We start from the raw sequence: 17,930 nt of genomic DNA, 5'->3' as shown, positions 1-17,930 counted from the left end.
TCATAAGGATTGCCAGCAACAAGTTATAGTCATACAGTCATAAGTGGAAAGAGATTGGTGATGGGAACTATGAAACGATTAATAGTAGTGCAGATTCAGTAAATAGTCTGACAGTGTTGAGGGAATTATTTGTTTAGCAGAGTGATGGCCTTCGGGAAAAAACTGTTCTTGTGTCTAGTTGTTCTGGTGTGCAGTGCTCTATAGCGTCGTTTTGAGGGTAGGAGTTGAAACAGTTTATGTCCAGGATGCGAGGGATCTGCAAATATTTTCACGGCCCTCTTCTTGATTCGTGCAGTATACAGGTCCTCAATGGAAGGCAGGTTGGTAGCAATTATTTTTTCTGCAGTTCTAATTATCCTCTGAAGTCTGTGTTTTTCTTGTTGGGTTGCAGAACCGAACCAGACAGTTATAGAGGTGCAAATGACAGACTCAATAATTCCTCTGTAGAATTGGATCAGCAGCTCCTTGGGCAGTTTGAGCTTACTGAGTTGGCGCAGAAAGAACATTCTTTGTTGTCCTTTTTAATGATGTTTTTGATGTTAGCTGTCCATTTGAGATCTTGCGATATGATAGAACCCAGAAATTTGAAGGTTTCTACTGTTGATACTGTGTTGTCAAGTATTGTGAGAGGTGGAAGTATGGAAGGGTTTTTCCTAAAGTCTACCACCATTTCTACGGTTTTGAGTGTGTTCAGTTCCAGATTGTTTTGGTTGCACCACAAGGCTAGTCGTTCGACCTCTTGTCTATATGCGGATTCGTCATTGTCTCGAATGAGACCAATCACTGTTGTGTCATCTGCGAACTTCAGTAGCTTAACAGATGGATCATTGGAGATGCAGTCATTGGTATACAGAGAGAAGAGAAGTGGGGAGAGCACACAGCCTTGGGGGGCCCCTGTGCTAATTGTACATGTATATGAGAGATATATAATAATTGTATAAAATATAACTGTTTTGGTCTTTGATACTTTAATTTCCAGATTCATGTTTCTGGTTGCATCATATAGTGCAGGGTCCACAACCCCTGGTCCATGGCCTGGTACCGGCCCGTGGCCCATTTGAAACTGGGCTGTGGAAGTGATGGGTGGGGACGTGAGCACAAAGCTGCATTCATGAAAGTGGCACCTGCACACACAAAACCACCCCCTCTCCTGCCACCTCTGCTAGTCTGCCAACCTGGAAAGATTGGAGACCGCTGATATAATGTATCTAAGTATGCTGCAAAATCATTTGTGCTTTTAACCAAAACTATGTCTCCTTACAAAAAATCCTGAATTATTAAATACATCCCTAACCTTAGAACAAACTTTATTTACATGAGATCTTGTAACTTTACTGCTTTGAAATTCATCAAATTTAATATTCAACATTTGATGCACATTTTTTTTTATCCCGGTACTCAACGTTTGATTGGCACTCAACGCACAAGTTAAAACTTATTGGTGTCGGCTGCCTTCTGACTCACTACATTATTCCTTATGGGGAAAATGAATTTGGTACTCATCATTTTTGGCAGTCATCGGGCCTCCCAGAACCAATTAATGATGAGTACCAAGGTAGCACTGTATCTGTTAATCCTGTTAATTAGTCAACCTGGTTAATTAGTCTGTTAATTAGTCAACCTGTTAATCCTGTTAATTAGTTAATTAGTCAACCTGGTCCCTACCGCCCACTAGTGGGCATTCCAGCTTTCATGGTGGGCGGTAGGCGTTTTGTCCGATACTGAAGCACTTTCCTTTTTTTTAAATTTAATTGACTTTAAAAAAAAAATTCATAGCATTATTTAAAAACACTTTCATTAGGTTTTCATAAAATTTACCGTGACAATTTAAATTTCTGAAAATATACTATTTGTATCGCCTGCGCATAAGTTTAGTTCACGTTACGTAAGTGAAACTAAATGGCGCTATAATGCAACCGCAAACAAAAGAACCTTGTCCCAGAATAGCTCGCGCATCTCCCCCCACACCATCCAGCTGTAATAGACAAGCAGCGCTGGTTGCCGGCGCCCTGCCAAACCCAATCCACGCTGTGCGAGAGGCATGCACAGACGACGATACACGGCGCATTACTGTGGAACCGGTGGACGGTTAGAAAATGTTACTAGTAACAGAGATACAAAAGTGGGAGGTAGGTATAAAAAGGTTGACTACCCCTGTGTTGATCCATAAAATATTAAACAACCAAAGAAACATGCATTCTTGTGATTTTGCTCAGTGTTTAACATTTGCAAAGCATTATGTTTTATTCTCAGACATCATATTTTATTACATCCAGCATTCAGCAACCAACCTTTTGCTCCGGTTTCACAAAAAGACAAAACCAAAGTCACTTGGTTAAGTTGGGCAGCTATAGAAATTGATTGAATAAACAAAACAAACAAATAAACAGGATCTAATTCAAGTATATTAATTTAACATATGCTTTCTCTAATTTAACAGGTGCATGTTTCATGAATGTGAATGCTTCTTTTCCCCAAAGAAGCATAATTGGTGCACTCACAGTTAGAAAATGGAGTTACAGATGCTGACTTGGGATATTTTCTTGAAACTGATGGAAAGGATGAACTGTGGGGTCCTTGGTGCTCTCTGACAGATGTTTCTGCAAAAAGCCACCAAAAAATTCTTCAAAAGGCACTGTTTATGTTCTGCTTTGTCTGAATCCTTCTGCACTAAATGACAGTACAACAAAGATGATTAAAGATCTGGAGACCAAAACATATGGAAAACAGTTGTAGAAATTGGGTATGGATAGCAGTGCCCCAATATTTGAGGAGCTGCCACCAAAAAGAGGGGGTCCTATTCTCCAAAGCACCTGAAGCAGTGGTGGGTTTCTACCGTTTCCGGCGAACCAGTAGTGGTGGCAGCAGGAAGCTCCACCCCCCGCCCCGCCCGGATGTCATCCCAGACGCTCTATGCATGCGTGTGCTCCTGGTTCTGAACCAGTAGCGAAGGTGAGAGGAACCCACTACTGACCTGAAGGCAAGACAAGAAGCAATAGATGGAAACTAATCAAGAAGCTAAGCAACCTAGAACGAAGGAGAAATTTCCTAACAGTGAGAACAAATTAAAAAGAGATAATGTACAGTAAACCATAATGGATAAATGGACCCTTTTTATTGGAGTTGGACATCCAAATTCCAGCCCACACTCAGGCATAAAAGTTCATTAGCTGACTTTGATCTGAGTTGAATAAATGGCCCCATCAGCCTTATATTATAGATTGTCACTGTAGGAAAAAAAATTGGAGAAAAGAGTGCTATGAATACTGCCTTGAGATTCTAAATCAAAAATGTGATATAAATCTAATGAATGAATGTGCTTGGCCACTTTTAGAAGCACTATGTTCTAATTCAGCTGCAGCGTCTCTCCCTCCCTTCCTCCCTTCCTCCTTCCCTCTCCCTCTCTCTCTCTACAGGCGCCCACACACACACATTAATAAACATATCTAAAGTCTAGAATTTCTTCCCCAGAGCAAACTCACTCATAGTTGCAGGATGTGCCAATGATAATTTCCTATTTCAGAGACACAAAACTGTATTTCAATGACATAGTAGGATAAAAAAAAATTCCGTTAACAAACACATGTACTGCCTTTTGACCCCTACAGATCAAAACTGCCTTTTTTGATTTTCTGGAAACCACATTTATAACCATTAACAAACCTGGAATATAAATCCCAGTTTCTGGAAACTCAAATTATTGCGGTAAGTGAGTCAAATGACCCAGAGAGCAATAAAGGTTGATTGAGGAATCATACAAGATGGAGGATATAATAGTGGTGTGTATCATTTATTTTTATTTTTTTAACTCAGTGTGTCATACAGACATAATTCAACTGAAGGTCTCAAAAATCTCTAAGTTGAAACTATCAGAATGATATTGAAAAAGCTAAATTAAAGAGATGTGTAAACCAGGGAGTGAAATGCTCCCAGTTCGGACTGGATCGGGTGATCTGGTAGCAATGGCAGTGGGTGGTTTGGAGAACTGGTAGCAAAAATTCTTGGGGGCCCCCCGCCCATGCCCACCCAATTGCCTGGTTGCCCGGTAGCCCAGTTACCCGCTTGCTGCTTCTTTCAGGCTTGCTCACTTTTCCCAAATGGTAGGATTAGGTTGTAAAAAAATGTTTTTAAAAGCTAAAAAAAAAGGCTCTGACGATCACAGCTGAGCCACACGATCGTCAGAGCCTTTTTTTACTTTTAAAAGCATTTTTACTATCTATTCGCCCGAATAGGTAGTAAAAAATGCTTTAAGAAAAGTAATAAGAAGGCTCTGACGATTGTGCGCCACAGCTGATCACCCCCCCTGCATGCGTGCTGTTCTACTTACCTTCCTTCCCATGCCTCCTTTTGGTGTGCACTGTGTGCACACGCACCTCGCATTTGATGCGTGGTGCGCACTGCGCATGTGCACACACAGTGTACGTTTGGCGCGCAGAGCTCATGCATAGTAAACCGGCTCAGATTTCACCACTGGTGTCAACTCTTTCTAAAAGTAAACCAAATGGGGTTCAATCACAATGAAATGGGGTGTTCCTGCAGAGAAAGCCTTTCCCATTCCCTTGTGCTTTTGAGAGGTCCTCAAAAGTCCTCTGCAAATTCACTCTCTCCACGTTCAGGAAAGAACTAGGAAACTTTCATTGCTGAAAAACATGCTAAATTTTGTAGGAAGGTTGTTTTGTGGAAACTATGATGCTTTGTGAACTCTGGCCATTTGGTTTGTCTATATTTCAGCCCAGGTAGTCCTTGACTTATAACCATTCATTAAAGTGACTGTTCGAATTTACACTGAAAAAAATAATTTATGAAGGTTTTTCACACTTATAACCACTGCAGCATCCCCATGGTCACGTGATCAAAATTTGGATGCTTGGAAACTGACATGTATTTTTGACGGTTGCCGTATCCTGGGAGCATCCAATCAGCTTTTACAACCTTCTGACAAGCAAAGTCAATGGGGAATCCAGATTCACTTAACAACCCTGTTACTAAGTTAACAACTGCAGTGATTCACTTAGCAACAGTCATAAAAGGGGTCAAAATTCACTTTAACAATTGTCTTGCTAACCGGGCATGTATTATCACATGTGGTAGACATGTAAAAAAGCAAAAAAAATTGGACGAAAATACATACATGCTTAGAAAAAGTGTTAAAGCAGCATATATATACCTCTCACCGACCCGTGCGCTCTCACAGAGAGGGACTCCTCAGGGTGCCGTCGGCGCGACAGTGTCGTCTGGCGACGCCCAGGGGAAGGGCCTTCTCTGTGGGGGCTCCCGCCCTCTGGAATGACCTCCCCCCAGGACTTCGTCAACTTCCGGGCCTCCGCACCTTTCGCATGACTTAAAACTTACCTATTTATTTGCGCTGGCCTGGGTTAGTTTTTTAAATTTATGGGTTTTTAAATGGGTTTTAGTTTTAAATTTTAATTATGGCCAATTTTAATAAGTTTTTTAAGTGTATTTTAAATTGTATTTATATATTGTCTATTTTACTTGGCTGTGAACCGCCCTGAGTCCTTCGGGAGAAGGGCGGTATACAAATTTAATAAATAAAATAAATAAATATAGATTATAAACCAGAAATATTTCTGTTAGGTATAGTGTAATGTATCTTTAAATGTTTTGGCGGGAAACAAGCACGTTGCTGATTGGTTAAAGCCGCCGGTTGAACTGTATATAAGGAGAGGTTTTTCCCCAGCCTGGTTGCTGGGTTCACCATATATTAAAGAGCTGTTGTCACTACCCTGGTCTCCAGCCTCGTTACTTCCCGAACTTAACACTGGCGACGAAGGTGGGATTTCGAGGCTAAAGAGCACCAGGCACGAGCTGAACGCACGGAAGAACCGAACCCAGCAAACTCAGGGCAGAAACGCGGAGATGGCCAGCTACACTCCGCCCGCGCCGTTTGACCCATCCAGGGAGAAATGGGGAACGTACATGACCCGTTTCGAGAGTTTCCTCGAGGCAAACGAACTGCAAGGAGTTCCAGACAACCGCAAAAGGGCGTATTTCCTGAGCCACTGCGGTCCCGAGGTCATCGACATCGCGGAAGCCCTGGCAGAGCCAACGCCGGTACAATTGGTATCGTGGCAAACTCTGCAAAATCTATTGAAGAACCATTTCGCGCCAACACCGTCCAAATACGTCGCGTTTTGAATTTGGCCATTTGGTTTGTCTATATTTCAGCCCAGGTAGTCCTTGACTTATAACCATTCATTAAAGTGACTGTTCGAATTTACACTGAAAAAAATAATTTATGAAGGTTTTTCACACTTATAACCACTGCAGCATCCCCATGGTCACGTGATCAAAATTTGGATGCTTGGAAACTGACATGTATTTTTGACGGTTGCCGTATCCTGGGAGCATCCAATCAGCTTTTACAACCTTCTGACAAGCAAAGTCAATGGGGAATCCAGATTCACTTAACAACCCTGTTACTAAGTTAACAACTGCAGTGATTCACTTAGCAACAGTCATAAAAGGGGTCAAAATTCACTTTAACAATTGTCTTGCTTACCGGGCATGTATTATCACATGTAGTAGACATATAAAAAAGCAAAAAAAATTGGACAAAAATACATACATGCTTAGAAAAAGTATTAAAGCAGCATATAGATTATAAACCAGAAATATTTCTGTTAGGTATAGTACCAGAAAAGTACTATAGTACTACAGTAAAGTACTCAAGGGAATATATATTTAATAGTGCATATTTTGACAGCAGCAAGAACTGTATTTCCACAGCACTGAAAAAATAATTTATGAAGGTTTTTCACACTTATAACCATTCATTAAAGTGACTGTTCGAATTTACACTGAAAAAATAATTTATGAAGGTTTTTCACACTTATAACCATTCATTAAAGTGACTGTTCGAATTTACACTGAAAAAATAATTTATGAAGGTTTTTCACACTTATAACCATTCATTAAAGTGACTGTTCGAATTTACACTGAAAAAATAATTTATGAAGGTTTTTCACACTTATAACCATTCATTAAAGTGACTGTTCGAATTTACACTGAAAAAATAATTTATGAAGGTTTTTCACACTTATAACCATTCATTAAAGTGACTGTTCGAATTTACACTGAAAAAATAATTTATGAAGGTTTTTCACACTTATAACCATTCATTAAAGTGACTGTTCGAATTTACACTGAAAAAATAATTTATGAAGGTTTTTCACACTTATAACCATTCATTAAAGTGACTGTTCGAATTTACACTGAAAAAATAATTTATGAAGGTTTTTCACACTTATAACCACTGCAGCATCCCCATGGTCACGTGATCAAAATTTGGATGCTTGGAAACTGACATGTATTTTTGTCGGTTGCCGTATCCTGGGAGCATCCAATCAGCTTTTACAACCTTCTGACAAGCAAAGTCAATGGGGAATCCAGATTCACTTAACAACCCTGTTACTAAGTTAACAACTGCAGTGATTCACTTAATTCAGCAACTAGGTTAAGAGTGTGGTGCAATTGCAACCATTACAATGTTCCAAGCTGCTGAATCTCTACTGAATTTGGGGGAACCTGGAGATTAAATATAACTTTGGTCTGTGGGGTTGGTTGGGCAGTGATGTTCTATCCTGAGAGATTTGTCTTTTCATTCCCAGTGGTACAAGTCTCCTGATTATCCCTCTTTGAACCCTTCCGTACCTTGAGGGCCAAAAGACCTTGGCAGCTGTTCCATCTATTGCATCCACGGCTACAGTGGGAGCTCTGGGAGCTGGTGCAGGAAGGGGCAGATGAGCAGGTGCAGCGCAACCCCCCATCTTCAGGCCTGCTGGGTAAATAAGAAAGGAAATTCTTCAACCTATCCTATTCTCTGTAGCCCCAGCTGCTACATCCTTTGTATTCACTTGCAACTGCTTTCTACACTTGCTGCTTCAAAATAATCACTCTCTTTATACGTGTGGCCATAAAGTTACTATTTTGCATTCCTTGTCCCATGCTTCATTTTGATCAAACTTACTGAACCAAAAACCAGATTCTGTAACCGCCAAGAGGCTTGTCCTGTTGATTTCCTAAAGTGAGATTCTGTGGCTCAAAAGTATATGGAAGGCATTCCTTCCTTAGTCCCAAGAAACTCTCTGCAAATTACAATTTGGGGAACCTGGAGATTAAATATAACTTTGGTCTGTGGGGTTGGTTGGGCAGTGATGTTCTATCCTGAGAGATTTGTCTTTTCATTCCCAGTGGTACAAGTCTCCTGATTATCCCCTCTTTGAACCCTTCCGTACCTTGAGGGCCAAAAGACCTTGGCAGCTGTTCCATCTATTGCATCCACGGCTACAGTGGGAGCTCTGGGAGCTGGTGCAGGAAGGGGCAGATGAGCAGGTGCAGCGCAACCCCCCATCTTCAGGCCTGCTGGGTAAATAAGAAAGGAAATTCTTCAACCTATCCTATTCTCTGTAGCCCCAGCTGCTACATCCTTTGTATTCACTTGCAACTGCTTTCTACACTTGCTGCTTCAAAATAATCACTCTCTTTATACGTGTGGCCATAAAGTTACTATTTTGCATTCCTTGTCCCATGCTTCATTTTGATCAAACTTACTGAACCAAAAACCAGATTCTGTAACCGCCAAGAGGCTTGTCCTGTTGATTTCCTAAAGTGAGATTCTGTGGCTCAAAAGTATATGGAAGGCATTCCTTCCTTAGTCCCAAGAAACTCTCTGCTAATTACAATTTGGGGGAAATTGGGGGTAAGCCTGAAATTCTTTAGTGACAGTAGTTGAATTGGGTATGTCTAATGTAATGAAAAGAAGGACCAGAGATGACATAATATCATAACATAACATAACATAACATCAGAGTTGGAAGGGACCTTGGAGGCCTTCTAGTCCAACCCCCTGCCCAGGCAGGAAACCCTACACCATCTCAGTCAGATGGTTATCCAACATTTTCTTAAAAATTTCCAGTGTTGGAGCATTCACAACTTCTGAAGGCAAGTCGTTCCACTTATTAATTGTTCTAACTGTCAGGAAATTTCTCCTTAGTTCTAAGTTGCTTCTTTCTTTGATCAGTTTCCACCCATTGCTTCTTGTTCTACCCTCAGGTGCTTTGGAGAACAGCCCGACTCCCTCTTCTTTGTGGCAGCCCCTGAGATATTGGAACACAGCTATCATGTCTCCCCTAGTCCTTCTTTTGTTAAACTAGACATACCCAGTTCCTGCAACCGTTCTTCATATGTTTTATCCTCCAGTCCCTAATCATCTTTGTTGCTCTTCTCTGCACTCTTTCTAGAGTCTCAACATCTTTTTACATCGTGGCAAACTCTGCAAAATCTATTGAAGAACCATTTCGCGCCAACACCGTCCAAATACGTCGCGTTTTGAATTTGGAGGCGCAGACAGCAAGAGGCGAATCCATCAGCGATTACATGGCCGCCCTGAGAAAAGCCTCCAAGGATTGTGGGTACCGAGACTTGGATGAGGAGCTGTTAGAGCAACTCATCCGTGGGGTCAGAGACATTCGTTTGCGGAGGCGGCTGCTATCAAAAAGCAATCTAACGCTGGCAAACGCTCTGGACGAAGCCAGAGCTCATGAGATGTCCACCCAAGCGGCGGAAACCCTACAAAAGCCACTCACGCCAACGGCGAGTGCTAAATCAACCCCGGTCCACAACGAAGAGATCCAGACCGAATCAGACGGCGAGGATGAGGAAGGAGTTTGCCTCACCGAGAGAAGGGGCAAAGAAGACCGGGATGAATGCGGAAGTTGCGGAGGGCAACACCAGCGTCAACGATGCAAGTTCAAGGACGCTACATGTCGGCGGTGCGAGAAGAAGGGGCACCTGGCTCAAGTCTGTCGAGCACCCCAACCTTCCCGCCGAAAATTCAAACCAACCAATCAGAGCGCAGGATCGGCAAGGCGACCCGCGATTGGTCAAAACAAAAAGGGCGCGAATTCAAATCGAACGACCGTGATAATAGGCCGTGCAGCAACCCGCGTCGAGAAGAAAATCTTCACAAAACCGAAAATCGAAGGAGTGCCGTGCCGACTAGAAGTGGACACAGGGTCAGCGATCACAATCATGTCCTGGGACACTTTTGCGAAAGCTTTGCCGAGAATCGCCAAACGCAAACTGCAAACACAGCGGCTACGAGTTCACGACTACCAAGGGAATCGCATCCCTGTTCGAGGGACCACCTCCGTCCGCGTCGAGTACGGACCACACAAGAAGACCCTGCCCATCACGATAGTCGAAGGGACCCTGCCAAGTTTGTTGGGACTAGACTGGTTCCGTGCATTGGGCATGGGAGTGACTGGCATCTACAGAAGTGACTTTAACCTAAAAGATACACTCATGAGCGAGTTCGAAGATGTCTTCAAGGACTGCCTGGGCAAGTACAAGGGGACCCCTATTTCCTTCAATTTAGACCCCCAGGTAGCCCCCATTCGGTTAAAGGCAAGGAGGTCCTTTGCCCTTAAACCCAAGATTGACAAGGAGATAGACAAGCTCATCAGTCAGGGGATTCTGGTGCCAGTCGATCACGCAAAGTGGGAGACGCCAATCGTCACCCCAGTGAAACCAGATGGGTCAGTTAGAATCTGCGCTGACTACAAGGCGGCGTTAAACAAAGCCTTGCAAAAGCGCTTACCGGTCCCGTGGTGCAACACTTGCTGCACTCGCTGGGGCAAGGGCACGTTTTGCCAAGTTAGATTTGGCCCAAGCCTATCAACAACTGCCCGTGAGCGCCAACACAGCGAAGCCCAGACAATTGTGACTCACAGAGGTGCTTTCAAGTGTACCCGGTTACAGTTTGGGGTGAGTGTGGCACCTGGTCTATTCAAAATTTAATGGGCGACTTCTGCAAGGGCTCCCGGGGTAGTCCCTATTTCGATGATGTATTGGTATCAGCGAAAATTTAGAAGAATTGGGGGCGTTTGAGAAAAGTTCTGGGCATTTTCCGGTCAGCGGTCTAAAGGTTAAAGTGAACAAATGCCAAATAGGGGTAGAATCTGTAGAGTTCTTGGGCTACAGAATAGACAAGGAAGGAATTCACCCACTGAAAGCAAGGTCAAGGCAATAAGAAAGGCTCCAGCGCCCAAAAACAAAACAGAGCTACAGGCATTCCTGGGTCTAGTGAACTTTACGCGGTCTTTTGAAAAATAAGGCAACCGTTGCCGAGCCGCTACATAAGTTACTGGGAAAGAATACTGCTTGGTCTTGGGGAAAGGCGGAAGCTAGGGCTTTCAAGCAGTAAAACATCTACTATCGGCGATAGTTTACTCATACAGTATCATAGCACAATGCCATTGGTATTAGTTTGCGATGCTTCCCCTTACGGGTGGGGCTGTGCTCAGCCACAGGCTTCCAAATGGCACAGAAGCCCCAATAGCCTTCTACTCCAGAACGATGTCCTCGACAGAGAGGAACTATAGTCAGTTGGATAAGGAAGCTCTAGCTATAGTGTCAGGGTAAAAAGTTTCACGAATCGTTTGGGTAGAGACTTTGAAATTGTTACAGACCATAGACCACTGTTAGGGTTACTGGCGGGGGACCGCCCAACGCCCGTGGCACTTTCGCCCCGATTGACCCGATGGACTATCTTTTTAGCCGCCTACTCCTACAAACTGTGGCATCGACCGGGAAAAGAGTTGGGGCATGCGGACGCATTAAGCAGATGCCCACTACCAGGGGCGATCGAGGACCCCACTCCGGGGACGCCCATACTGTTGATTGACTCTCTGGACTCTGGCCCAGTCACGTCTAAGGAGGTGGCTCGGGCGTCATACCGAGACATTATTTTGAGAACTGTACTTGGTTGGGTACAAAGAGGGTGGCCCGCTGCGCCGGGCGAGCGTTTTAAAGAGTTTGTAAAGAAACGTGGGGAACTGTCGGCTCAAGGGGGGTGCCTGCTATGGGGGGATCGAGTGGTGATCCCAGAGAAATTGAGGAAAAGGGTGTTGGATCTCCTCCACGAGGGGCACCCGGGGATCGTAAGGATGAAGGGTCTAGCGAGAAGCTATGTGTGGTGGCCCTTAATGGACTCAGAAATTGCTGAAAGGGTAGGGAAATGTCAGGCCTGCCAAGAGTCCAGACCGCTACCCCCAACGGCCCCGGTTCGGGAATGGGAGAGACCCCAGGGGCCCTGGTCTAGAATACACATTGATTTTGCCGGCCCCTTCCACGGCCAAACATTCCTGGTAGTAGTAGATGCCTACTCCAAATGGCTGGAAATCATTCTCATGAGATCCATGACAGCCGAGGCCGTGATCTCAGTCCTACGGCACCTATTTGTAACTCATGGGTTGCCCGACACGTTAGTTTCTGATAACGGCCCGCAATTCACGGCAACCCAATTTGAGGAGTACTTGGCAGAAGAGGGCATCCGACATGCCCTCTCGGCGCCTTTCCACCCTGCGACAAATGGCCTTGCAGAGCGTTCCGTCCGGAGCGCAAAAGAGGCATTGTCCAGACTTAAGCCAGGCGACTGGCAAACAAAAATCGATGTTTTCCTGGCCGTCCAACACAGAACTCCCTGTGTCACAACCGGCAGAAGCCCAGCCGAATTATTAATGGGCCGAAAGCTCAGGTGCCCCCTAGACCGTTTAAATCCAAACTATACGCCGGAGGGTTACAAGGGGGAAATCGGAAAAACAAGAGAAATGGACATAGGAGACCGAGTGTGGGCACACAACTATGGTGAAGGCCCAACCTGGATAGCAGGACAAATCCTAAACAGAACAGGTCCAAAATCATACTTGGTGGAGTTAAAGGACGGCCGAGTATGGAGGCGCCACATAGACCAAATACGGAAACGCATAGCCGAACAATCCGAATTAGTCGAAACAGGCCCTGACTATACAATGTTTGATTCCACAGCTGACTCAAACCCGGAAAAATCGCAGGACTTATCTGAGTTTCCGGAGGTCCAGCGACGCCCACAGGTTCCAGTAGAAAACAGCAGGGACGACTCTGCTAATAATCCAGGGCCGGATGGCCTAGAGAAGGAGCTGAGAGGAGCAAACAGCCCCTCCGGTCAGCTCGACCCACTCCCAGGGAATGTACTGCGCAGGTCCGAAAGAGTCAGGAGACGCCCAGTCTATTTGCGTGATTACGTTGAAAAATAATATGTAAATATCATGTAAATATGGGTAAAGTGTTTTCTGGGAGGGAAGGAGTGTAATGTATCTTTAAATGTTTTGGCGGGAAACAAGCACGTTGCTGATTGGTTAAAGCCGCCGGTTGAACTGTATATAAGGAGAGGTTTTTCCCCAGCCTGGTTGCTGGGTTCACCATATATTAAAGAGCTGTTGTCACTACCCTGGTCTCCAGCCTCGTTACTTCCCGAACTTAACATATAGTACTAGAAAAGTACTATAGTACTATAGTAAAGTACTCAAGGGAATATATATTTAATAGTGCATGTTTTGACAGCAGCAAGAACTGTATTTCCACAGCACTGAAAAACTGAAGAAACACCTATAGAAGAAGATGTAATTAAAAAAATACTGTGCGAAAATGGATAGATTGACATTAAACATAAAAGAAAAAGAAGATGCAGAATATTTTCAAACACGGGACTTATTTTATCAATGGTTGGATAACAGAGGTAGAAATTAAGAACTGGAAAGGTACTATTATGTCAGCAAATTGATCCAGACAATATACTGTTCACAAAACACTTACGTATATAAAGAGAAAATGTATAAATAAACTGTTTAAAAAAAACATCTTGGTTAACAATGGAAATGTTGAGCTCAACTGTGGTAATAAATTGAGGACCACCTGTACATAAACCCACCAAGAAATTCACTTAATTCAGCAACTAGGTTAAGAGTGTGGTGCAATTGCAACCATTACAATGTTCCAAGCTGCTGAATCTCTACTGAATTTGGGGGAACCTGGAGATTAAATATAACTTTGGTCTGTGGGGTTGGTTGGGCAGTGATGTTCTATCCTGAGAGATTTGTCTTTTTCATTCCCAGTGGTACAAGTCTCCTGATTATCCCCTCTTTGAACCCTTCCGTACCTTGAGGGCCAAAAGACCTTGGCAGCTGTTCCATCTATTGCATCCACGGCTACAGTGGGAGCTCTGGGAGCTGGTGCAGGAAGGGGCAGATGAGCAGGTGCAGCGCAACCCCCCATCTTCAGGCCTGCTGGGTAAATAAGAAAGGAAATTCTTCAACCTATCCTATTCTCTGTAGCCCCAGCTGCTACATCCTTTGTATTCACTTGCAACTGCTTTCTACACTTGCTGCTTCAAAATAATCACTCTCTTTATACGTGTGGCCATAAAGTTACTATTTTGCATTCCTTGTCCCATGCTTCATTTTGATCAAACTTACTGAACCAAAAACCAGATTCTGTAACCGCCAAGAGGCTTGTCCTGTTGATTTCCTAAAGTGAGATTCTGTGGCTCAAAAGTATATGGAAGGCATTCCTTCCTTAGTCCCAAGAAACTCTCTGCTAATTACAATTTGGGGGAAATTGGGGGTAAGCCTGAAATTCTTTAGTGACAGTAGTTGAATTGGGTATGTCTAATGTAATGAAAAGAAGGACCAGAGATGACATAATATCATAACATAACATAACATCAGAGTTGGAAGGGACCTTGGAGGCCTTCTAGTCCAACCCCCTGCCCAGGCAGGAAACCCTACACCATCTCAGTCAGATGGTTATCCAACATTTTCTTAAAAATTTCCAGTGTTGGAGCATTCACAACTTCTGAAGGCAAGTCGTTCCACTTATTAATTGTTCTAACTGTCAGGAAATTTCTCCTTAGTTCTAAGTTGCTTCTTTCTTTGATCAGTTTCCACCCATTGCTTCTTGTTCTACCCTCAGGTGCTTTGGAGAACAGCCCGACTCCCTCTTCTTTGTGGCAGCCCCTGAGATATTGGAACACAGCTATCATGTCTCCCCTAGTCCTTCTTTTTGTTAAACTAGACCAGGGGTGTCCAAACTTTTTTGAGTGAGGGCCAAATACAGAAAAATAAGCAAAGGCCCGGGCCACGGGGGGGGGGGAATGGGCGTGGCTTATTTTGGGGTGTGGCTTGGTGGTCATGTGACTGGTGGGCGTGGCTAACTGCTCATGTGACTGAGTGGATGTGGCTATGGGCATAGAAACTGCCCTTCGTCTCTAGGCGGAGAGCAGGTGGCAGTCAGTGGCTCCCAGGCGGCGATCCCCTCAGCCCCTTCCCCCCCACTCCCCGCCTCCCGCCTGACTCACCAGCCCTGGGCCGCCTCCCGCCTGGCCCGGCCTCCGAGCGGAACTTGGCCGGAACCACCAGCGGCTCTCCGTCTGCCTCCCGCTGCCTCTTCCTCCCGGGCAGCCGAGGCACCGCCGCTTCAGTCCGCCTGGGGACGGGGCGGGGGCGGGAGCCGCGCCTGTGCCTATCCCGCGCGCCGCTCCCCCCCGCCGCCGCCCCAGCGGATCCCGCCACCGAAATTCATCCTCAGAGTCGCCCATTTTGGCGGTGCAGCTACGCAGGCGCCACCTTTCCGTTGCTGCGCGAGCTCCCCCTGCTGCTCGGCGGCTGAACTGCCCCAACCCTCTTTGCAACAGCGCAGAATGGTGAAGGCGGCGGGCCATATTCAATTATATTTTCAGAATTTGCTGCGGGCCAATAAAAACTGACCCGCGGGCCGCAGTTGGCCCGCGGGCCGTAGTTTGGACACCCCTGAACTAGACATACCCAGTTCCTGCAACCGTTCTTCATATGTTTTAGCCTCCAGTCCCCTAATCATCTTTGTTGCTCTTCTCTGCACTCTTTCTAGAGTCTCAACATCTTTTTTACATCGTGGCGACCAAAACTGAATGCAATATTCCAAGTGTGGCCTTACCAAGGCATTATAAAATGGTACTAACACTTCACGTGATCTTGATTCTATCCCTCTGTTTATGCAGCCCAGAACTGTGTTGGCTTTTTTAACAGCTGCTGCACACTGCTGGCTCATATCTAAATGGTTATCCACTAGGACTCCAAGATCCCTCTCACAGGTACTACTATTGAGCAAGGTACCACATATACGGTACTGGTGCATTTTGTTTTTTTGGCCTAAATGTAGAACCTTGCTTTTTTCACTGTGTTTTTCACTGTGTTCCAATATTTAAGGGGCTGCCACAAAGAAGAGGGGGTCAACCTATTCTCCAAAGCACCAGAAGGCAAGACAAAAAATAATGGATGGAAATTAATCAAGGAGAGAAGCAACCTAGAACTAAGGAGAAATTTCCTAACAGTGAGAACAATTAACCAGTGGAATGACTTGCTCCATCACTGGAGGTATAGGGTCTGCTGCTTGAACAGGGGGTTGGATTAGAAGACCATTTCCAACTCTGTTATTCCACACTCTAAATCTGGGTTAACAAAACATAGTTGCTATATTTACATAATATAGAATAGAATAGAATAGAATTTTATTGGCCAAGTGTGATTGGACACACAAGGAATTTGTCTTGGTGCATATGCTCTCAGTGTACATAAAAGAAAAGATACGTTCATATGCCAGTCTAAGATCACCAGATTCAAATTGCAAAAATCCAGATGACCATTAGAGGCAGCAAACAGAGACAGCTTTTATATTTTTGCTGCCATCTAGAGGTTGCAAGGATTTTTAAAGCTAAGATCTGCTGGCCTTAATTATATCCAAACAAATTAACTTTATATAGTAATTCACCTCTATTGCTACATTCCACATGTAACCCACTTTTGATGTAATCCAGCATACTGTGTGGACTAAACTAATCAGCAAGGGATAGGATTCTAATGGTGAAAGTATCATCATCAGTGGTAGGTTGCTACCGGTTCGCCCTGGATCGGGTGAACTGGTAGCTGCAGCAACAGGAGGCTCCGCCCACCCACTGCGAATGTGCACAAGCATCGCGCAAATGCGCACACCCATGAGCAAACTGGTAACGACAGGTTTTGAAACCCGCCCCTGAGCATCATGTTGGTGCCACACCCCGCAGCATCCCTTTTGTATATTGGTCATGATATTGTACATATCAACAAAAGGACTGGAGTTTGCATGGTATAACCTTGCATTCATCTTTTTAATAAGCACTGGATTCTACAGCTGCCTCTTTAGCCAATGAAAAAGTCATTCTGCATATGCTCATAGGAACTCTCGTCAATATCTCAATCCAGATAAAGAGGCTGCCATAAGTGATCTTATCTTGGCAATGAACTTCCCAACCCTGGAGTTCCTTGTGTACTAGTGACTTTATTTCCTTATCTCTCTCATTCTCTGCTCAATCTTTAGGAACAGTGCTAATGATGTCCTTATGCGAACTTGTCCATGTGTATGAATTCCTACCATCTCAACGGCAATCCCATCTGTGCCACTATTACCAGGATTTCTCTGATGATGCCTGCACACTGGGTGCTTACCATCCATTGCTCTTTGAGAAGAACTTGGTGCGGCGCATGAACCGTGGCACACAGGCTGACTTGGCACAAAGGGGCTGTGTGACACTGCCAGGCTTCCAAGTCCTGAATTGCCCTCACAAGGCAAAAAAATCTGAACAGGGTCTAAAGTAAGGTGAGACAATCCATTTTATATCGCAACAGAAGGCATGGTAGATACCATCTGAAAGCAGCATGCATCTCCACATGGATTGCTTGAGCTATTGATGTACGGTAGTGCAGTATTTCTCTCTTTTAAAAAAAACAACTTTTACTAAGTTGTAGAGTATTATTAAATACAAAAGTAAATAGAAGAGCAGTGAAGAGGGAGGGGGAAGGGGGAAGGGAAGTGAGGAAAGATGTGGAGGGGCGAAGAAAAAGAAGAATTGACTTCCAACTCTTGTTACAGTAAAATAAGGCATCAAATCACAGCTTTTTGCTTTTCCATAATAGTATGAGCAAGTCATTTCTATAAAGATCTATCAGTCTAATCTGTAAAACCCAAAGGCAGAGTTTCGTTCTTTTCCACATCAAACACAAAGTTCAGAAGCAGTTTCTATG

The 17,930-nt window shown here is 44.3% G+C and overlaps 1 protein-coding gene across 1 annotated transcript in view; it reads left to right on the top strand.

The window, feature by feature from the left end:
• The window catches only part of LOC131188772 (beta-galactoside alpha-2,6-sialyltransferase 1-like), a 30,796-nt gene extending 13,242 nt beyond the window's left edge, over window positions 1-17,554 (top strand). The window contains exons 4-5 of the mRNA XM_058164294.1: window positions 8,212-8,386; window positions 17,227-17,554. Coding sequence (XP_058020277.1) covers window positions 8,212-8,386; window positions 17,227-17,504 — 453 coding nt within the window. The 3' untranslated portion in view covers window positions 17,505-17,554. The remainder of the gene's footprint in view (window positions 1-8,211; window positions 8,387-17,226) is intronic.
• The last annotated feature ends 376 nt before the right edge of the window (window positions 17,555-17,930 follow it).

This window comes from Ahaetulla prasina, chromosome 1, assembly GCF_028640845.1.
Source record: "Ahaetulla prasina isolate Xishuangbanna chromosome 1, ASM2864084v1, whole genome shotgun sequence".
Taxonomy (NCBI): domain Eukaryota; kingdom Metazoa; phylum Chordata; class Lepidosauria; order Squamata; family Colubridae; genus Ahaetulla; species Ahaetulla prasina.
This window is presented reverse-complemented; position numbering and strand designations above follow the sequence as displayed.